The following is a 22,934-nucleotide window of genomic DNA, read 5'->3' as shown; positions in this document are numbered from 1 at the left end:
CAGTAATTCTTCTCAGCTCCAAGGAGCTTGAGAAATCTCTCTGTCTCTCTGTCTCTCTCTCTCTCTCTCTTTGTCTGTCTCTCTGTCTTTCTTTCTTTGTCTTTCTCCCTCTCTCTCCCCCTTTCTCTCTCTCTCTCTCTTACTCTTTCTTTCTCTTTCCCTCTCTCTTTCCTTCTCTTCCTCCCTCCCTCCCTCCCTCTCTCTCTTTCTGTCCCTCTGTCCCTCTGTTTCTCTCTCTCTTCCTCTCTCTCTCTCTTTTTCTGTCGGTCTCTCTCTCTCTGTGTCTATCTCTATCTATCTTCTGGAGGCAGGGAACGTAAGAAATGGGCTGTTTTTGTCTGTTTTTTGCCTCCCCCCCCAAGCATTCTGCAGGCTAAAACCAGGTAAAAGCGGCTTGTTTTTTGGCAAAAAAATTGACCATTTTTGCCTGTTTTTTGACCTCCTTTCACCCACCCCCCTCCATCTCTGTAAGCATTCTGCAGGCTTTTTGTTCCAGCCTGCAGGGCTCCTGAAGGAACATTCTGAGCTCTGCTTAAGGGTGGATGGGGCAACCTCGTGGCTCTCCGCGGGCCGGATTAATTGCTTTAGCGGGCCGCATGTGGCCTGCAGGCTCTAGTTTGAGGACCCATATTCTAGAATATTGTCTATTTCCACCAGGTTGGTATCATCTGCAAATTTGATGAATTCCCCTTCTATTCCCCCATCAAAATTGTTTATGAAAATATTGTAGAGTACTGGGCCTAAGGCAGAGCCCTGAAGTAGTCCACTGCATATTTCCCTCCATGCGGATGCAGTTTATTTAAGGACTACATGTTGAATGCGATTGTTGAGCCAGTTACTAATCCATCTGGTGGTGATGCATTTGTTATTCTATTGTACTGTACTAACAAGAGTTAGATCACAGCTTTTTTCCCTTTTCTTTTTCCCTATAATCCTTTTTTCTCTTTGTTCTCATCTTTATTTTCATGTGTTATATGGATTTATAATAAATCTTAATTTTAAAAAAAGTTGGGGGGGAGAAATGAAGTGACTAGAGTATGTGACTACCTGAGGGGACCTCCCATTCTAGGAATGACTCAATTGGCAAATAAGGGACCTCAACAAAGGACTCCTGGCCAGTTATCAACTGATCATCAAACAGTAGCTATGGTTTGGACAGGAGTGGGTTGCTACCGGTTGGGCCACAGAAGCACTGCGTGCCTGCAAAGAAAGATTGCGCACCCGCACGTTCCCAATAGTGAACCAGTAGTGCTGGGATTTGAATCCCACTACTGGTCTAGGAGGATCTCAAACTGCAACTCCTCAGCTGATGTAATCTGATTCTGTTCCTCCTCATCAAGTTCTGAATGGGCCTTCAGTCAGGACACTGATATTATCTGGATAGCTATGTTTGTAGTACATTTTTATGGCTGCCCGCCATATCCCAATATATAAACAATAAAAACAATAGACTCTACCATCCTGGTGATTATAATCAATCAGATAAACCACTTGATAGGCTCCATCTCACTTTGGGTTCCCCATGCCCCTTGGCAAACCTGGTGTTCAGGACCTTGTAAATGAATGTCAGTATGAGGGGCAATTTACTCTCTGTGGGGATCATATTCCAAAGCGAGGAAGCCACCATAGAGAAGATCCTTCTTCCTATGTGTCCTATCAGATGTACTTGTCAACTCTGGAAATGACTTTGGCTGACTCTGCACTTTCTTTTGTTTTGTTTCTCATTTGCCACTCTTGGGGGAAGGGGATGTGTCAGAAGGTGGTGCTTTAACCTGCTAGACAAAACATCGACCAGGCTCAGCATGAGAACCAAGGTCATGGCAACGAACATGTGCTGAGACCGAGGGGAAAGCTGCCACTGGACTGATTGGCTAACGTGACCTGGGACACCCGAGGTGGGTGGGAAGTTTCTATCCTTTTAACAACCATAAAGCCAGGAATTACTTAGAGCTAGCTTCACCGTTCTACATGCCAATATGATATACTCAATAAAAGGTCTTTTGAGCCTGACTGAAGCCTCAGAGTCCTGATTTGATGGGGTTCGTTACTCAGAACATGTCAGTTCCTTCTTAGCAGAGGAGTTCTTTAACACTCCCTTCCTCCGTGCTCTGGTGGGTCAGGTAGATGTCCTTGGGACAAGGTGGTTCTTCAAATAACCTGGTCTGAAGCCATGAAGATTTCTCTTACTTGAATAGCTATCTCCAGAAACAACGACAGCAGAGATATAATGACATTTTACTGCCATTACGATCCACAGTATAATCCCCTATATGGGCTGTTGTCTGTATTCAATCATATTCATTTTTTGTCTTATTCCAATGGTGCCCCATTGTTGTTGTAGGCTATCTTGAAAGCCTGCCTGAACTTCTTTGACCCTTTCTGAATTAAACAGAATCAAGATGGAGTTACTCTGAGTTTTTTTCCCTCACTTTCTACTTTCCCAGGACGTCCATTCCTTCATCAAGGTTAACTTAACATTCCTTTACAATCAACAAAATTACATTGGTCAGGACAGTTTGGAGAACCTTGGTCACTCTCACCCACTTAACAAGTCTAAATTCTATTGCAATTCACGCACTTAACAAATCTAAATTCTATTGCAATTAAAAAAATTAAGAAGACAATTATTTCTGAATAAAATTCAGAATGCAGAACATTTTCATCCAAATCATATAAATTCAGGTATCATTCATGCTGCCTTTGATATCACATCTGTCTTTTTCCTAACTAGCTGCTCTCTTGTATTCAGCTCTGGTCTCAGCATGATGATGTAGCACTTGGGCAGGAAAATGCAACCTAATAAGCCACCACTTGAGGCCAAGATAGAGAAGACTTCCACAGCCACCATGGATTTCCCCTTGGTGCTCAAGTAGGTGGGCACAAAAGACACCCAAACACTGCAGAAGACCAGCATGCTGAAGGTGATGAGCTTGGCTTCATTGAAAGTGTCGGGCAACTTCCGGGCAAAGAAGGCTACCGTGAAGCTGATGAGGGCCAGAAGCCACATGTAGCCCAGCACAACATAAAACATGATCTCCGAACCTTCGTTGCATTGCACTAAGATCTCATCCACCTGGGAATGCATGTCCAAGTCTGGGAAAGGAGGAGAAATGGTCAACCACACAGCACAGATGCTTGTTTGAATAAGGGAGCAAAAAACAATGACTGAGATAGACAGCCTTTTCCCCACCCACAACCTCATGCGGTTCCCTGGCTTTGTGGCCATGAAGGCCAGAACCACCGTGATGGTTTTGGCTAACACACAAGACACCGCAATGGAGAAGACAACTCCAAAAACTGCTTGCCGGAGGAGACATGTGATTGTCCCTGGACACCCGAGGAAGAGGAAGGAGCAAAGAAAACACAGCAGGAGCGAGACGAGCAGGGTGCAGGTGATATCCCAATTGTTGGCTTTGACGATGGGAGTGTTCTGGTGGAAGATGAATGTCCCCATCACCACAACTGTGATGACAGCAAAAGAAACAGCAAAGCCAGTCAGGACTTCTCCCAGGACTTCTTTGTAGGATAAGTAGATGATAATTTTGGGAATACATTGCTGGTGCTTCTCATTTGGATATTGTTTTTCTGGACACCTCTCACATCGGTTGGAATCTAAAAACCATAAATAAAATATCTAAATATTCTACACATTGAATCAAATTAAGTTTTTAGCAATTATGTCTCCTGATTATGCCTGTTTTTGGAGAGAATAAAACTATTAAAATGTTTGCTTTAAAAAAATCCTTTTAAAGTTTATTTTTTATTCAATAGACTACATTTCCTGAACAAGAGATTACACAGTTAAATAAGGAAAAGTTTTTACTTTAAAAAAAGAAGAAAGAGACCAAGGCTAGTGAGAGATCTCAATCAATCTATGCTTTTCTTTAAAACTATATTCCAGAACCCAAACTTGGTTAGAGCATACTGTATTTTTAAGGAAACATCCATATTGTTTTCTTACCAATCATGGTGGAAATGCTTCCCTCTGAACACTCAACACATTCATAGCAGCAAACCTGTTTCCCCTCCTTAATCAATTTCCGGTACCCAGGATGGCAGCTTTCTACACAGGTGGCAGCAGGTGGAATCTAATGGGAATGGCCAGAGTAAGGAATTAAAATGGATTATAATCAAGCTTTGAATCAATCAGTCAGCAGTCATTCTCTTTAAATAAAAGCTAAAGAAAACCAAGGGACGCAGTGGCTCAGTGGCTAAGACTCTGAGCTTGTTGATGGAAAGATCAGAAGTTCAGCAGTTCGAATCCCTAGTGCTGCGTAATGGGGTGAGCTCCCGTTACTTGTCCCAGCTTCTGCCAATCTAGCAGTTTGAAAGAAGGTAAAAAATGCAAGTAGAAAAATAGAGACCACTTTTGGTGAGAAGGCAACAGCATTCCGTGCGCCTTTGGCTTTTAGTCATGCTGGCCACATGACCACAGAGACGTCTTTGGACAGTGCTGGCTCTTTGGCTTTGAAACAGAGATGAGTACCGCCCCCTAGAGTTGGGAACAACTAGCACATCTGTGCGTGGGGAACCTTTACATTTACCTAAAGAAAACCAGCTTCTTGTAATTTCTAATAATGCAAAATTTGGAATTCCTAGGACTGATTGCTATAATCAGTCAGAGGAGCAGTTAAAATCTGAAAAATCTTTGAATTGCTATTGAAAATTTGAATACAAATCAGTTCATGAACCCTACAGAGTGTGTAAAGGAACTTGAGATGTCCTAAAGGGGTTGATAAAACAGTATGTTTCTCATAATCTTAATGAGCTGTTAAATTTGAATAGTAAGAAGAAAATCCAAAATAAATTTGTAATGTATGGGAAATAGTGTTGAAACTGCTGAGATGACAGCAAAAATATTCTGGTCTAGTATTTGCTATCCTTTTCCAATTATCCCTGTGTTACGTTGTCACTCAAGAGTGGTATCCTGATTTTCCATGTACAGGATGAGTGAAGTAAAACAAGCAGATTGCCCAGCTTCAGTGGCCTCCGTTGTTCTGCACATACTCAGTTATCAAAAAACCATCTAACAATTAGGACAGTCATGCAAGTGTGGTGAACACAGGAGTTGGGGTGATGGCAAACTTTGATATATGTCCACAGTCCATCTGTAGTATTCTGTGATGAACAATAAAATGGGATAGCACAATAATCCAAACTTGCCTGCATTTCAAAATACACAAGCATTAGTACCTGCAGAAAAGCTATTCAGTTCTCTGAGAAAAAAAAGAGGGAAAAAAACGACTAAACCTCTATATGGCCAGAAGCTGTCCCCAGATTTTTGAATTGGCTATGGGAACTGGCAAGAAAAACATTTCCTGCAAAACTCCAGAGAAATGGGATGTTTATATTAGCCTGAAGTGGAAAATAGGTGTGATAACCATTTTTATGCTTTGTGTCTCAACTGATTGAAAAAAAAAAGTGAGATAAACTCATTAGTGGGAGAGTCCTATCTATCTATCTATCTATCTATCTATCTATCTATCTATCTATCTATCTATCATCTATCTATCTATATCATCTATCTATCATCTACAGTATCTCTATATAAAATCTTTCCTTTTCTTGTTTGTATTATTGTAACTGTAATCTTTAATATTTTTTTCAAAGAAGAAAGGTTAATCCTCCCTTCAGTATTACCTTTCAAAAGATTAATCTTCCACCTCACTAAAGGTAAACCGCTCCAAACTGGATTGCAGAAAATACGACTTCAGCAACAGAGTGGTCAATGCCTGGAATGCACTACCTGACTCTGTGGTTTCATCCCCAAACGCCCATAACTTTAACCTTAGACTGTCTACTGTTGACCTCACCCCATTCCTATGAGGTCTGTAAGGGGCATGCATAAGTGCACCTACATTCCTACCATCACTATCCTACTGTCCCCTTTTATTTGTACCCATTTCCTATATTCATAATCTTATACTTATATCTGTTATCTTATAGAAAAATATATAAATAAATAATAATCCCAGTGAGCTCTTTCCCCACATTCTGAAAGTGTAATGTAGAATTGAGAACTTCTTCATTTTTCCAGGATACAAAAGTGTTCTAACATCATTAAGAAGATACCAAATGACCTTGGAACCACTCTAAGGTTACTGATTTAAAATCCCAGAAATTGAGAAAATACCTCATGTTTTAGTTGGTTTGTTTAACTCACCTGCTTAAATTTGGGATTCCATCCAATGGCAGTTGTATTTATGGTGAGGCCTTCCTTTTGAGAACTCTGAGGTTCAACACGTCCAACTTGGACCTTCTGAAAGGATCGATTGGGGAAAGTAATCAAGTTGATGATATCGTATGCTGCTGCCAGGTTTCCATTCTCATTGAAAACTATTTCTTCCCCAGCACTATTGTTGAAATGGAGGTTTTTCAGAAATAATTGAAGCTAAAAAATAAGAGAGATAAGTGAGAAATTTATGCCAATAGTAGGCAATAGAATGTACAGTTCCATGCTGGGATTTACCAAATGGCACTCAAGTCATTTTTAACTAGCAGCCAAACTTTAGCGTTAATAGTATTTTTTTTAATATTCCAAAGGCATAATTCTATTTTGCAGGACTATATTTTATGTTTAAGTATTATTCTTTCGATGTGCCTTTACAGAGAGATTCAAAGAAACATATTCTTCCAACATTTACTGGGTATCCTGGCCACTCCGACACTCCTTATCTCCAGTGGCTGCTTAAGTCCATTACTTCTGCGCAGGTGGCTAAATTCTGCACACCAGCATTGGGGATTCATCAGAAACACATTTCTAATCCACCATAGCTATTTTACACAACAAATATGGCAAACCTGTTGCACTGCTTCTTTCTTTCTTTTTAAATATTAAACTGACTATGGGCTACAAGTTTATGAATTGTAATTTTAGACCATATATAATCGACAGGCTGGATTTTATCATCAATTTTATCTGTTATTTATTATTTATAGTAGAATTTTTAATTGCATATTTACTGAGTGTTTTTATTGATTCTGGTGTCTGGTCTATGACTGTAATAAATGGAATTTATTTTATTTTATTTTATTTTATTTTATTTTATTTTATTTTATTTTATTATTTTATTTTATTTTATCTTATTTTATTTTATTTTATTTTATTTTATTTTATTTTATTTTATTTTGAATTTGTATACTGCCCTTCTCCCTGAGGACTCAGGGCGGTGAATAGCCAAGTAAAAACATCAAGTACAAAGATTAAAATACAATTAAAAAGACACATGAATTTGGCCCCATTAATTAAAAACGATAAACAAAACAATTAAAAACATTTAAAAAGTGTTAGGCCACTAATACTAAAGGAATTGACTTTAATTAAAATAGAGTTTTTTGGTCAGATATATTGCACATGTTGCACTTCATGATGGATAAAATTTTTGCTAAGAAATATAACAGAATAATAGAATAACAGAGTTGGAAGAGATCTTGGAGGTCTTTTAGTCTTCTAGTCCAACCCCCTGCTCAAGTGGGAAACCCTATACCAGTGATGGCTAACCATTTTGCCATCGCATGCCAGGAGGGGGGGTGGGTGGGGGAGGTTTGCATGTGTGCGTATCCACACCATAATTCTATGCGACCCCCCTCTGCATGCGTGCGCAATCCCCCTCCCCCCGCTCCTGGCACGCGATGGCCTGGTAGGCCCATTTTTCTTTCTTACCTGGCTCCAGATCGTCTCTGTGCATCTGGGGAGGGCGAAAACAGCCTTTCCCACTCCCTCGGAGGCCCTCCAGAGGCCTGAAAGGGCCCATTTCCCAACTCCTGGTGGGACAGGAAGTGACCTTTTTTGCTGTGCCCAGTCTCCAGAGACTCCTAGAGAGGGCTCCGAGGGAGTGAGAAAGGCTGTTTTTCACCCTTCCCAGATAAATAGTGAGGATCTGGAGCCAGGTAAGAAAGGAAAACGGGCCAGGCCCTCCGGAGGCAGGAAACAGCCTGTTTCCCTACTTCTGGTGGGCCCAGAAGGCCGGAAAATTTGCTGGCCTGCACGCGCATGCGTGCCAGAGCTGAGCTGGCATGCCCTCTGATATGGCTATGTGTGCTACCTGTGGCATGCATGCCATAGGTTCGTCATCACGGCCCTATACCATTTCAGACAAATGGTTGTCCAATCTCGTCTTAAAAACTTCCAGTGTTGGAGCATCCACAATTTCTAGAAGTTAGAACAGTTAGAACAATTATTTATCTTACCCCTGCCACCAATTTCATTGATTATTATTATTATTTTGCACAATTTTTCCTTCTCTCTACTTTAGTGAATTTTTTTCTGCTATTCAACCACAAAATGCTGCATAAGAGGTAGTCATTTACTGGATTGAAACTTGGAAAGGAAGCAGAAGACCTCTGGGAAAAAATATCTCTATATACCTAATATAATATCTGTGAAAAAAAAAATCAAAATTGCAACAAGAAATACATACTTTCAGAGGTTACCACCAAGCCTATAGACAACTAAAAATTATAAATTTTAAAGACAAAAGGGACAAATATAAAAACTGGAAAGAGAGGCACCTAACCAAAGCAGAATATCAACAAATATCTTGAGACTGCAAAAATGAAGTCAGGAAAGCTAAGGCTCAAAATGAACTAAGTCTTGCGACAAAAGTAAAAAACAATAATAACAACAACAACAAAAGCTTCTTTCAACATGTAAAAAACAAGAAAAATGTCAAGGAAATTATTGTCCATTAATGGGAGAAAATGGCAAGAAAGTAATGAACAACAGGAAGAAAGAAGAACTGCTTAATTAATTTTTTGCAGCTGCATGGGAAATGCAGGAATACAACTTAAAATAGATAAGAAATAGATAAGAAAAAGGTAAGAGAGCACCTGTGTACCCTACGCGAGTTCAAATCAACAGGACCAGATCGTTTACACTCCAAGCTTCTGAAGGAACCGGCAGATGTGATCATAAGAGCCTACCGTCCCTGTCCTAATGTTTCCTTTAATTGTATTCATTTTATGTATTCAATTCATGCTTATACTTATTTATATTATCTAATATGTACTCGGCAAAATAAATAAATAAATAAATAAATAAACAAATAAACGATATCTTTCAAAAATCCTGGAGCACTGGGGAACTATCAGAGGACTGGAAAAGAGGTGACGTAGTTCCCATCTTCAAAAAAGGGGAAAAATGGATCCCGGAAACTACAGACTTATCAACCTGACATTAATACCTGGGAAGATTCTGGAAAAGAAAATCAAATAATGAATCTGTGAACACCTTAGGCAAACAAAGTTGTAGCCAAGAGCCAACATCAGTTTGTCAAAAACAGATCATGCCAGACAAATTTTAGTGAACAAGAAAAATGCTGTGGATATAATTTACTTGGACTTCAGTTAGGCATTTGATAAGGTAGACCATAACCTACTACTTGCTAAAGTAGAAAAATGTGGGTTAGACAGCATCACCACCAGATGGATTCATAATTGGCTGACCAACTGCACTCAACATGTAGTCCTCAATGGAACTGCATCTACATGGATGGAAATATGCAGTGGGGTACCCCAAGGCTCTGTTTTAGGCCCAGTACTCTTCAACATCTTCATCAATGATTTGGATGAGGGGATAGATAAGCCATCAAATTTGCATATGACACAAAATTGGCAGAAGTAGCCAACACTCCAGAAGATAGGCTTAAAATACAGAAGGATGTTGTCAGACATGACCTATCGGGCACTATCTAACAAAAGAAAATTCAATGGTGAAAAAAGTAAGGTTCCATATTTTGGTAAGAAAATAGTAGTAACTGTGACAGGGATCTTGGGGTCTGGTGGACAATATGAGTCAGCAGTGTGCTGCAGCTGCCAAAAAAGCCAACTCAATCCTAGGCTGCATTAACAGAGGATAGAATCAAGATCATTTGAAGTGTTAATACCACTTGACAAGGACTTGGCAGGTGGACCAAGGCAGTCATAGAATGGATCCCAGTTGATAAAAAAGTGTTTTATCAACTCTAATCACTTTTCACTGTTGATAAAAGGTGTCTACAAAAGAGACTAAAAAGAAGATGGATCAATGACATCACCAAATATTGTGGGTCTAATTGGCAAAAGAAAGCTCAGACCATATTGGTTTGAAACATGGGAAGATGCCTTCATCCTGCAGAGCACATTTCGAATACTGCATCCAGTTTTGGTCACCACATTGTAAAAAGGATGTTGCAATTCTAGAAAGAGTGCAGAGCAACCAAGATGATTAGGGGATTGGAGACTAAGATGTGTAAAAAAAGGTTGCTCGAATTAGGTATGTCTAGTTTAATGAAAAGAAGGACTAGTTGTGATTTGATAGCAATCTTAAAAATATATAAGGGGTTGCTACAAAGAACAGGGGGTCAACCTATTCTCCAAAGCACCTGAAAGAGGACAAGAAGCAATGGGTGGAAACTAATGAAGGAGCGAATCAACCTAGAACTGAGGAGAAATTTTCTGACAGTTAGAACAATTAATCAGTGGAACCACATGCCTGCAGAAGTTGTGAATGCTCCAACACTGGAAGTTTTTAAGTAGATATTGGATAACCATTTATCTGAAGTAGTGTAGGGCTGTGATGGTGAACTTATGGCATGCAAAGCCTTCTCTGCAGCACGCCAGCAGTCGCCCCAGTCCAGCTCCACCGCGTATGCATGTGTGCCTCCAGCCGACCACCTGGTCTTTTGGTCTCTGCCGTGCATGTGCAGGGGTGGGGCGCATGTGCGGGATGTCCATGTCCATGTCTGTTTGGGGGGGCAGAGTGAATGCATGGGGGTTCAGGAGGCTTTCCAGGCCCAAAATGGGGTTCAGGGGGAGCCCTCATGTGAATGCATTCGTGCGCGCATGCTTTGGGCACTCGGCACCAAAAAGGTTAATTATCACTGGTATAGGGTTTCCTGCCTGAGCAGGGGGTTGGACTAGAAGACCTCCAAGGTCCCTTCCAACTATGCTGTTATTAAACAGTAATTTTTAAACATATATTTTAAATCTATCTATCTATCTATCTATCTATCTATCTATCTATCTATCTATCTATCTATCTATCTCTACACACACACACACACACACACACACACACACATATACATACATACATACATACATACACTTTAGAGGAGAAGCTAAATAAAGAATATGGTAATATTCCTTGTTTCATGGAATCAGAACAGAGTTCAAAAGTACTACAAGTTTATTTCATGCTACCTATTACAACATTCTGAACTATCAATGGTCAAGGTGAATTGGCACCAGAGAAGAGCCAACGGACTTAAAGGGGGGCTGGAATTAGGTCTTTTATGGGGGTGTAGAGACACCAAACTGATGATGCATTTGACCCTACCCTCGGGCTCAACCTTGTAATCTCCTACATTATCCAAATGAAAAGATGTTTTGTTCAGACAATTTCAGATGAATGCAGACTGTTGTAAAATATACTGTTAATGAATTTTGAATTTTGTAAAAATTGAAATCAATATGTTATTACGGCTACATTCCCACTACATTAGAAGGAACCATAACTCACCTGCCAAGGTTGGACTTTCAGCAAATTCCACTTCTCTCCATTGCCTCTTGTCTTCTGCCTGGCTCTGGATGAATACATAGCATGGAGACCATGTGCTACAGCATAGACAGCATTGTAAATACTGTAGCTCTGGCCAGACATCTCCATTTCAAAGACAGTTCCAGGGAGACTCCCCAGATCCTCTTTCCCAGTGCAGCTTCCTTTGCCTGCTGCATATATATTGTACATTGGAAGTGAACAGATAAATGCTGCCCTCCAGAATTGAGGTAGGAAATGCACTTTAGAGTGATATGGATTTAGCTTCTCAAGGAACTCTTGAAAGCCTGGGACCCTATTTGTGTGTAGGGCAAAAGACAGGCTTCCATTGAAAGACAATGCTGTAAATTTCTGAGGTTCAAAGACAGAAGTGACATCCCAGAGAGCACTTATGACCCAAACCCTCTCAATTGGGAGCCTTTGACTAATTTCATAGCATTCAAGAATTACTCGTAAGCCTTCTATAGATTGCATGTCCCCATAAACTAGTATTACATTGGTTTTACTATACCACAGGACACGTCCTATTTTACCTAGATTAATCTTCCGTAAGGTACTGGGGTCATAATTTGTCAATCTTGGAATAAGTTGAATTAAAGAAATGCAAATATCACTCTGGATGAATTTTGGTCTCAGAATTCTGAGAAATCTCTCTCCAGTGGTGTCTTCTGGAATGAGCAGGTCAATCCAATTCCATCCAAAATATTTCAAGAGCTGAATAATCCCAGCATACTGGAGGTTTTCATTTGGAGTCATCCAGAAGAAAGAAGGAAATTGCTGTTTATCACTCAATGCCAGGTCAAAAGTGCCATAACTGAGCTGCAGAGTGGGAATAATAATGATGTATTTTTAGATGAAATACTGCTTCTGTAGACACATAAAAAAAAATGGAAGTATTTCTTTTGGACCTGTTTTTCCATAAAAAAATCTTGATGGGTGAGATAAATACTAAATCTGGAGATCAACAAGTCTTTCCTGAGAGCTTTGGTAACCAGACCACCATTAGAATTCCATTCATCCCTTTTTAGACAAAGTCATCTCAATCTTTGATTGTGCTAAGTAGAAATAGAGAGCAGATAAAGATAAAGGTTCTACTCGCACATATGTGCTAGTCGTTCCTGACTCTAGGGGGTGGTGCTCATTTTCATTTCAAAGCCAAAGAGTCAGTGCTGTCTGAAGATGTCTCGATGTTCATATGGCCGGCATGACTAAATGCCAAACATCCATGGAACCCTGTTACTTTCCCACCAAAGGTGGTCTCTATTTTTCTATGTACATTTTTTACCTGCTTTCAAACTGCTAGATTGGCAAAAGCTGGGACAAGTAACAGGAGCTCAGCCCATTATGCAGCACTAGGGATTCGAACCACTGAACTTAGATTGACAAGGTCAGCAGCTACTGAGCCACCATATGCCTTTTAGAGAGCAGATAGGAATGAGTAATAAGAGAGGCGGCTTTTTCATTAAGGATCTGACAGTATTCATCTTCCATTTTATATTATGAGGGTAAGATAATTAGGATAAGCATATTTAAAATTCTTGTGAACATAGAATACCCAGAAGATGGAGAGACAACATCAGATACACTACTACAATATCAATTAACAATGCCTGAGGCCACCAAAAGAGCAAGAACAAGAACCCAAAGTGATAAAGAGAAAGACAAGAAGGAGGAGGAGGAGGAGGAGGAGGAGGAGGAGGAGGAGGAGGAGAAGAAGAAGTCCGAAACAGTGATAGCTATACAGTTTCTACAAACTAAATATGTTTGTGCTTATTAAGAATTACTACACATATAATAGTAATTGATGCATTGCATTTCTCTGACAAAATAAGTAAATAAAAACTCTAAAACGAGTTCCCCAATATTGCAGCTGTTTTTGAGGGGTTGTCTTCACTTTTAATTGCCATCCTTTCTTTTCTTGTGCATAATGTGAAACCAGATACCTGCCTGTGGAATCTTGTAGGCATTTAAGGTGTTGGCCATCTGGATGGTGTTCTGGGAAGGGAGATCACCAATGACGGCCATGATGTTTTGGTCCTTTCCCTTCCTGTAATTGAGTTGACAGAGGCCTTCCACAAAGAGGAGAGTGAAAAGGTTCTCAGAGGCTTTCATTGCCTGAAAACCATTCTCGTATATCTTGGAGACCAAGGTGATGTTGGGTAACAAATTCTCATTCCTGTTGATCTCCTGAATGGCAAAACTGAAGGCTAGGACATGCTGTACGTTTTTAGGCAATGGCCTGCAAGAAGAGTTTCATTTAGTTCTATAATCTTCGAATGTGACAATAACTGGATTTAGATACATCTAAAATGATGTATCTGGGCTGAAGTGCAGTGCTTGAATCTCATTGGAGGATCATGTGGGAACTGTGATCATATTTTGAGAATTTTAATGCAATTACAAGCATTGTTTTGTGTATGTAGGGCAGCAATGCAATAGAAGGACAGAAACTGATGGATTTTGCCAACTGTTAACAACAATTCACATTTTATCACATTCATATATTTAAATATGCTCCGTCTTTCTACTAAGGAGACTTACTGCATAAGAAGTAGAAAACTCAAGCTATCACAATCTTTATAAAATAAAAGTCTTGGTATGTAGAAGTGTTTGCTAATCAGGAAAAAGTGACAAATTCCTAACAGTGGCATTATGTAGTATGAGAATCATAGATATGTATTTAAACCTTTAATAAAATATTCATGCTAAATAGTTTTGATATGGTTTTGCTTTCATTTTGAATGTTAAATAAAAAAAATAGGGGAACAGTGTCATTAAAATCAAATCTTCTCATGAACAGGTTAATTGATGTATAACAACAGCAACATGAAAAACCATGTCTACAAGGCAACATTTAACAGCTACTGTATATTTCAGCACCTGAAATATCATTAACCAAGACAGATATATAAATAAAAAATATACCTAAACCAGTTTTAATTCTCATCTAAAATGGAAAAAAATTAATCAGAATGTCCTGAATACAATCAATTAAAAAAAAAAACCTTGAAAGGCATATCACAGTTTCTTTCAAAGGAGTACTTGCCATCCTTCCAAAGATCCTGCTGGATGTTCCATAAAGTGGAGCAAAGACCATTTGGGATATAAAGTCGACACAAATTCTCCAATGACGATATCACTGGAGAGGGCAGGGAGATTAAGCTGCAAATGTCGTTTGTTATGACACATGGAGTTAAAGGTCTTGTTGAAAGAAGCCTGGAGGAGAAGGAGAGAGAGCAGAAACCCATGAGAAAGTGTGTGAGTCTCTTTGAATGCCAAAGCAATTTGGCTCCAATCAGAGCAGTGCAACCACATCTTCATCACAACACTTCGACTGGAACAATGAAAGAACCTCTACTGGTTTTATGCACAACTAAAGTTGTAGATTACAATCATTATCATCTGAGTGATTCATAAGGCCACTTACTCATGAAGCTGTTGCTCATGGTAAACTTAAACTGCTAAGTCTCCCTAGGTTCTGTGCTTGCCCAAAAAAAACCCAAATTTAATTGATTAATTCTGATAATCATTAGGTAGGGAATTCTCTTTCCCAAAGCTATTATCAAGTATTTTTCCAGTTGAAGAAATTATATGACCGAAACCCATTTCTTGGCAGCTCCTCATCAGGGAAGAAAGAAATGATCTTGGGATCATAACAGATTTTGGGAACCGAGTCTGGCTTTCTCAACCGAAGGAAAGCAATGCTGATTAAAAGAACAAGAGATGGATTAGTAGACAAATAAATTCTCCCTTCTCACCTCACAATCTCCTAATTCAGTTAAATGCATATCTCTTCTTTGCTCACTTTGCTGACATGTTTTAAGAATGCTGTCATTGTACCAGTGCCTCCCCAAAAAACTATAATCACATGCCTTAATGATTACCGTCCAGTTGCACTCACTTCTATTATGATGAAATGTTTTGAGAGATTGGTAAAGGACTATATGGTTTCATGCCTTCCCCCTACATTTGACTCATTCTAGCTTGCCTTCCCACCAACCATCTCCTTCACTTATGACTGTATGACTGCAACTCTGTTGCTTGTATCTTTATGATTTATATTTATTTTTTTCCTGATTGCTTATTTGTACCCTATGACTATCATTAAGTGTTGTATCTTATGATTCTTGATGAACGTATCTTTCCTTTTATGTACACTTTATTTATTTTATTTTATTTAATTTATATACCGCCCTTCTCCCGAATGACTCAGGGCGGTGAACAGCCATAATAAAAACAATGTAAAAATAGAATTTAAGAGCAGATTAAAATAATTAAATCATGGGCCGAATTTCAAACTCTCATTTTAAAACCAATTTTAAAACCCCATTAAGACCAAATTAAAATCATTTATCCCATCAGAGCGGCTTGTTGGAATAACAGGGTCTTCACTGCACGACGGAAGGCGTGGAGGTTGGGGATCCTTCGTATGTCTGGGGGTTCCAGAGGGCAGGGGCCCCCACAGAGAAGGCACTCCCCCTGGGGGTCACCAGTCTACATTGTTTGGCTGACGGCACCCTGAGGAGGCCCTCTTTGTGTGAGCGTACCGGTCGGTGGGAGGCAATCGGTGGCAGAATGCGATCTTGTAGATAGCCAGGTCCTAAACCATGGAGCGCTTTAAATGTGGTAACCAACACCTTGAAGCACACCCGAAACACCATCAGGAGCCAGTGCAGCTCACGCATGAGGGGTGTTACATGGGAACAACGGGTTGCCCCCATTATTATTCGTGCAGCCGCATTCTGACCAGTTGGAGCCTCCGGGTGCCCCTCAGGGGAGCCCCATGTAGAGAGTGTTACAATAGTCCAGATGGGAAGTGACGAGGGCATGAGTGACTATGCACAAGGCATCCTGATCCAGAAAGGGGCGCAACTGGGAAATCAGGCGAACCTGATAAAAAGCCCCCCTGGCCACGGCCGTCATATGATCATCCAAAACCAGCCATGAGTCCAGGAGGATGCCCAAGTTGCGAGCCCTCTCTGAGGGGGGTAAGATTTCCTCACCAATAGTCAGTGATGGTGTAAGCTGGCTATATCGGGACGCCAGGAACCACAGCCACTCAGTCTTGGAGGGGTTGAGTCTGAGCCTGTTCCTCCCCATCCAGATCCGCACGGCCTCCAGGCAATGGGACATCATGTCAAGGGCATCATTGGGGTGGCCTGGGGTTGAAATGTACAACTGCGTGTCATCAGCATACAGTTGACACTTCATCCCAAAGCACGGATGATCTCGCCCAGCGGCTTCACATAAATGTTGAACAGGAGGGGCGAGAGAACCGATCCCTGCAGCACCCCACAAGTGAGGAACCTCAAGGTCGACCTCTGCCCTCCCGTCAACACAGACTGCGTACGGTCAGAGAGGAAGGAGGAGAACCACCGTAAAACGATGCCCCCCACTCCCAACCCCTCTAGCTGACGCAGCATGATACCATGATCAATGGTATCAAAAGCCACTGAGAGGTCTAGGAGGACCAGAACAGAGGAGCAAGCCCTGTCCCGAGCCCTCCAGAGATCATCAACCAATGCTATCAATGCCGTTTCCATGCTGTAACCCGCCCTGAAGCCCGACTGGCATGGATCTAGATAGACAGCTTCATCCAGGAATCGAGGAAGTTGCCTCACTACCACACTCTCGACAACCTTCGCCGTGAAGCGAAGGTTGGAGACAGGACGATAATTAGCTAAAACAGCTGGGTCCAGGGAAGGCTTCTTGAGGAGGGGCCTCAGCACTGCCTCTTTCAGGGCGGCTAGGAAGACACCCTCACCCAGCAAAGCATTGGTAATCTCCTGAAACCAGCCTCGTGTAACCTCCCGGGAGGCCAGTGGGACACGGGTCCAGTAAATATGTGGTAGCATTAAGCCTCCCGAAAATCCTGTCCATGTCCTCAGGAGTCACAGGTTCAAACTCCTCCCAGATAACAATCTCAAGACTTGCCTCCGTCATCCCGTCTGAAACTATCCAATCAGAGTCCACAAAGAGGGACTCACAGCCAGCTATCTGAGGAACAGTGGCCTCCCTTGGACTAAGACTTTCTTTAATAATCACTGCTACTCCTCCGCCCCTCCCCTGGGCCCTCGGCTGATGAAATGCATGGAAGCCTGGTGGGCACATCTCCATGAGGGGAACACCCTCCCCTCGTGGCCCAGCCAGGTCTCTGTGATCCCAGCCAGGTCCGCACCCCCCTCTTGAACTGAATCATGAATGCGGGGGGCTTTATTAGTCATAGACCTGGCATTGCACAAAAACAACCGAAGGCCCGGGCCCTGAGACACTGAGATCCTATGCACCAAAGACAAATTTCTTGTATGTCCAATCACACTTGGCAATAAAATTTCTATTCTATTCTATTCTATTCTATTCTATTCTATTCTATTCTATTCTATTCTATTCTATTCTATTCTATTCTATTCTATTCTATTCGAAAAACCACTCTATAGACGAAGCACTTTTGGGTGTGCTTCATGTTAGCTTGGTGCACCTGGAGGAGAAGAACACTCGTGCGAATGCTGTTTGTTGATTTTGGTTCGGCACTCAACACAATCATTCCTCAGCATTTGCTGAACAAACTGGGCCTATTAGGTTTTAATACTCCTTTATCTAACTAGATACTTGATTTCCTTATTGATAGCCCCCAGTTTGTGCGAGTTGGAAGAGAAGTTGCCAACTCCATCTGCAGAGTACAGATTCCCCCCAGGGCTGTGTCTTGAGTCCATTACTGTTCACCTTGATGACTCACGACTGCTGTGCCATATCTAATACGAATCATATTGTGAAGTCTGCGGATGGCACGGCAGTGTTGAGTCTTATCCAGGAGAACAATGAAGATGCTTATAGGGAAGAGGTGAAGATTCTGGTGGTTTGGTGCAATAAAAGAAACCTGGTTCTAAATGTTAATAAAACAAAGGAGATCATTGCAGATTTTAGGAAGCATATCATACTCCACTCAGAATCAATGATGCAGCTTTAGAGGTAATCAACTGGGTTAAGTATCTGTGGGTGCAGACAACTAAGAATGTGAATTAGTCTCTCCACACATCATTCTTAGTGTAGCATGCAAATCAGTGTCTGTATTTCCTGTGTCGGATGAGGAGAGCACATTTTTCTCCTTCCGTCCTGGCCATTTTTTACAAAGGCACGATTGAGATCGTTTTAACAAACTGCATCACTCTTCGATTTGGTGGATAGCAGCGCCTCAGATAGAAAGTCCATACAGAGAGTGGTAAGGACAAACAAAAAGTTTAGGAAACTCGCTTCCCATTATTCAGGATGCTCCTTATAAGCTCTATGTGCTTAGAGCTCAAAGCGTTGTTAAAGACCCCCCCCCACACACACTTCATGATCTGTTTCTGTTGCTCCCCTCCGGAAGGAGTTTTTGAAGTATTTTTACCAGGACTACCTGATTCTGTAACAGCTTTGTTCCCTATGCCATCCGTCTGGTAACCATGCAAGATTCATTTTTCTCGCCAAGTACATTTATGCATCCAAACGAAACTGTGTTGTTTCTCTGTGTCATATAATACATGGGGTATGTGGGTATTTATTTATTTATTTGTCATGTTTATGAAGTGTATATTGGAGGTGATGACCATTTGAGTGCTGTATGCAATGAAATTTCACTTTAATATATGCCGATTAGTGTAATTTAAAGTGACAATCAAAATATTCTACGCTAAATCTAAATATAAATGAGATAAAATCTTACTTAATAAACACAATCAGTTCTGGAAAGCACAAATATTTTATTTCTGAATGTACTTTCCAGTTTATTTGTCAAAGACAAAGAAATCTTCATCTAGAAAAAGTTGTGCACATTTTTTCACCTTGATATTGTGTATATGTGAAGTTTCTTACATTAAGAGCCCTGGTGGCATAGTAAAAGCAAATTTGCCTGCAAACTCTGCCCAGAGCCTAGACTTTGATCCTGAAGGTGCTCAAGATTGACTCAGTCTTTCATCCATCTGAGGATGGAAGAATAGACCCAGATTGTTGGGCACAGTATGCAAACAATGCTTACATTGTAAACCACCCAGAGAATGTTATAAAGCACTATGGGGCAATAAATGTGATTGCTATTAAAAAACTGAAGAAGACAATTATTTCTGAATAAAATTCAGAATGCAGAACATTTTCATCCAAATCATATAAATTCAGGTATCATTCATGCTGCCCTTGATATCACATCTGTCTTTTTCCTAACTAGCTGCTCCCTGGTATTCAGCTCTGGTCTCAGTATGATGATGTAGCACTTGGGCAGGAAAATGCAGCCTAATAAGCCACCACTTGAAGCCAAGATAGAAAAGACTTCCACAGCCACCATGGATTTCCCCTTGGTGCTCAAGTAGGTGGGCACAAAAGACACCCAAACACTGCAGAAGACCAGCATGCTGAAGGTGATGAGCTTGGCTTCATTGAAAGTGTCGGGCAACTTCCGGGCAAAGAAGGCCACCGTGAAGCTGATGAGGGCCAGAAGCCACATGTAGCCCAGCACAACATAAAACATAATCTCCGAACCTTCGTTGCATTGCACTAAGATCTCATCCACCTGGGAATGCACGTCCAAGTCTGGGAAAGGAGGAGAAATGGTCAACCACACAGCACAGATGCTTGTTTGAATAAGGGAGCACAAAACAATGACTGAGACGGACAGCCTTTTCCCCACCCACAACCTCATGCGGTTCCCTGGCTTTGTGGCCATGAAGGCCAGAACCACCGTGATGGTTTTGGCTAACACACAAGACACCACAATGGAGAAGACAACTCCAAAAACTGCTTGCCGGAGGAGACATGTGACTGTCCCTGGACATCCGAGGAAGAGGAAGGAGCAAAGAAAACACAGCAGGAGCGAGACGAGCAGGGTGCAGGTGATATCCCAATTGTTGGCTTTGACGATGGGAGTGTTCTGGTGGAAGATGAATGTCCCCATCACCACAACTGTGATGACAGCAAAAGAAACAGCAAAGCCAGTCAGGACTTCTCCCAGGACTTCTTTGTAGGATAAGTAGGTGATAATTTTGGGAATACATTGATGGTGCTTCTCATTTGGATATTGTTTTTCCGGACACCTCTCACATTGCTTGGAATCTATAAACCATAAATAAAATCTCTAAAAATTCTCCACATTGAATCAAATTACGTTTTTAGCAATTATTCCTTCCTGAAGCTCTTTTTGGAGAGAATGAACTTCTTTTAAAAATCGTGCTTTAAAAAAAGCCTTTTAAACTTTATTTTTTTATTCAATAGACCACATTTCCTGAATGAGAGATTACACAGTTAAATAAATAAATGTTTTTACTTAAAAAAAGAAGAAAGAGAACAAGGCTAGTGAGAGATCCCAATCAATCTATGTTTTTCTTTAAAACGAAATTCAAGAACCCAACTTGGTTAGAGCATACTGTATTTTTAAGGAAATATCCATATTGTTTTCTTACCAATCATGGTGGAAATGCTTCCCTCTGAACACTCGACACAGTCATAGCAGCAAACCTGTTTTCCCTCCTTAATCAATTTCCGGTACCCAGGATGGCAGCTTTCTACACAGGTGGCAGAAGGTGGTGTCTAATGGGAATGGCCAGAGTAAGGAATTAAATGGTTTATAATCTTTGAATCAATCAGTCATTCTCTTTAAAGAAATCCAGAAAACCCAGGTTCTTGTAATTTCTAATAATGTTATTGTTTTTCAAGTATCCTTGTTGTGTTACGTTGCCACTCAAGAGTGGTATCCTCATTTTCCATGTACAGGATGAAGCAAAACAAGCAAATTGCCCAGCTTCAGTGACCTCCCTTTTTCTGAACATACTCAGCTATCAAAAAACCATCTGACAATTAGGAGAATGATCCAAGTGTGGTGAACCCAGGACTGGTATATGTCCATCTGTAGTATTCTGTGATGAACAATAAAATGGGATAGCAAAATAGCCGAATCTTGCCTGTATTTTAAAATACACAAGCCTGCAGAAAAAGTATTCTGGGAAAAGGAAGAGAAAAAAACCCACTGAATCTCTAAATGGCCAGCAGTTGTCTCTGGATTTTTAAATTGGCTATAGGAAGCAAAATGTGATAGTGGCAAAAAAAAATATTTCCTGCAAAACTCCAGGGAAATGGGATGTTTATATTAGCCTGAATTGGAAAATAGATATGATGACCTTTTTCATGCTTTGTGTCTCACCTGATTCAAACATTGACTAAAAGGTCAGATAAACTCATTAGTGGGAAAGTCAGCCAGCCAGCCTGTCAGCATCAGCTTTCCTGCTTTAGCTGCCATAAGAAACGGGGAGGGATTAGGTATGGAGCAAAGGGGGGGAAGAGAGCAGGAGGGGGTTTGTCTTTGTAGGAGGGGACTTCGTGGGAATCGAAACTAGATTTCAGAAGGGGATGGCCGACCAACTGTCTCGACATTCCTGATGGATGACGCTGCCAGACGTGTTGCCACCTGACCTTTGGAAGACCTTTAGATTGGCTGAGAAACTATAAACACGAGGGGGGGAAGAAGCTTAGTAGATGCATTTCGCGCGTTTTGATCACTTCCAGCTTTCACTGGGATGTTAATCTTTTCATATTCAGTAAAAGTACCAGATTCTTCAAAATGCTTGAGTTTGGGGTTTTCTTTCCTGGATACTGAAGGAAGCATACCTGACATTAAGCTGGAAGTGATCAAATCCTTTCGAGGTGTGGACTGACCATAAGAATCTAGAAGCATTAAAAACACCACGCAAATTGTCACCCAAACAGGCACGCTGGGCCCAACATTTCAAGCGTTTCAATTTCACTTTACGTTACCTGCCTGGGGGAAAAAATTTCATGGCAGACGCACTTTCCAGATTGCCACAGTACAACAGCATAAAGAAGGAACTGGTTCAACCAATGATCCCCTTAACGCAATTGGCAACACAGGTCACTACCAGAGCACAGAGTAAAACCGATCCAGAACTCTCAGGGGATTTACTCGAAAAGTTACGAGAAGCACTAAAAGCTGACGAGTGGTTTAAAATCCACTCGAATGAATGCACACTCCACGATGGACTAGCTTGGGTTGGATCGAAATTGTATGTTCCGACCACATTAAGACCAACTGTATTGAAATATGCGCATGATGCCAAAGCCGCAGGACACTTTGCGTTTGTCAAAACTTTACATCTTGTTAAGAGACAGTTTTGGTGGCCTGCACTAAAAAAGGACATACAGACATATGTAGCTAGCTGTCCAGTATGTGCCTCGGCTAAAAGACCTCCAGGAAAATCCCCTGGATTACTGCAAAGTGTGGCTAGACCGAACGCCCCATGGAAGGAAATATCTATGGATTTTGTGGTGGACTTACCCGACAGTGAGGGCTGCACTGTCATTTGGGTAGTAACTGATTTGTTTTCTAAACAAGTACATTTCATACCTTGCTCAAAGATCC

The 22,934-nt window shown here is 41.0% G+C and overlaps 2 protein-coding genes across 2 annotated transcripts in view; both read right to left on the bottom strand.

Moving 5' to 3' along the window:
- Positions 1–1,902: 1,902 nt before the first annotated feature.
- Positions 1,903–17,479, bottom strand: LOC132711557 (vomeronasal type-2 receptor 26-like). The gene is made up of 7 exons (XM_087893531.1): positions 17,471–17,479; positions 14,583–14,752; positions 13,484–13,775; positions 11,501–12,355; positions 6,164–6,391; positions 3,962–4,088; positions 1,903–3,612 (listed from the first exon to the last, which is right to left on the bottom strand). Exons 1-7 carry the CDS (start codon positions 17,477–17,479, stop codon positions 2,690–2,692), a joined length of 2,604 nt encoding a protein of 867 aa, XP_087749657.1. The 3' UTR covers positions 1,903–2,689.
- A 1,776-nt stretch (positions 17,480–19,255) lies between these two features.
- Positions 19,256–22,934, bottom strand: part of LOC148113908 (vomeronasal type-2 receptor 26-like) — a 16,165-nt gene continuing 12,486 nt past the window's right edge. The window contains exons 5-6 of the mRNA XM_087893530.1: positions 20,965–21,091; positions 19,256–20,617 (exon numbers count right to left, since the gene is read on the bottom strand). Of these exons, the coding sequence (XP_087749656.1) occupies positions 19,695–20,617; positions 20,965–21,091 (1,050 nt within the window). The 3' untranslated portion in view covers positions 19,256–19,694. The remainder of the gene's footprint in view (positions 20,618–20,964; positions 21,092–22,934) is intronic.

Source organism: Pantherophis guttatus, chromosome 4 (genome assembly GCF_059756535.1).
Source record: "Pantherophis guttatus breed Tessera chromosome 4, ASM5975653v1, whole genome shotgun sequence".
Classification (NCBI taxonomy): Eukaryota; Metazoa; Chordata; class Lepidosauria; order Squamata; family Colubridae; genus Pantherophis; species Pantherophis guttatus.
The sequence above is the reverse complement of the archived record's forward strand: the minus strand, read 5'-3'. Positions and strand labels throughout refer to the sequence as shown.

Bases quoted from the DNA above. Each gene is read 5' to 3' on its own strand.
- LOC132711557 (XM_087893531.1), bottom strand. The intron at 13,776-14,582 runs GCAAGTACTCCT...CTCTTCTTGCAG, and splicing joins GCAGGATCTTTGGAAGGATG to GCCATTGCCTAAAAACGTAC. The intron at 6,392-11,500 runs GTGAGTTATGGT...CTTATTTTTTAG, and splicing joins TGAAAGTCCAACCTTGGCAG to CTTCAATTATTTCTGAAAAA.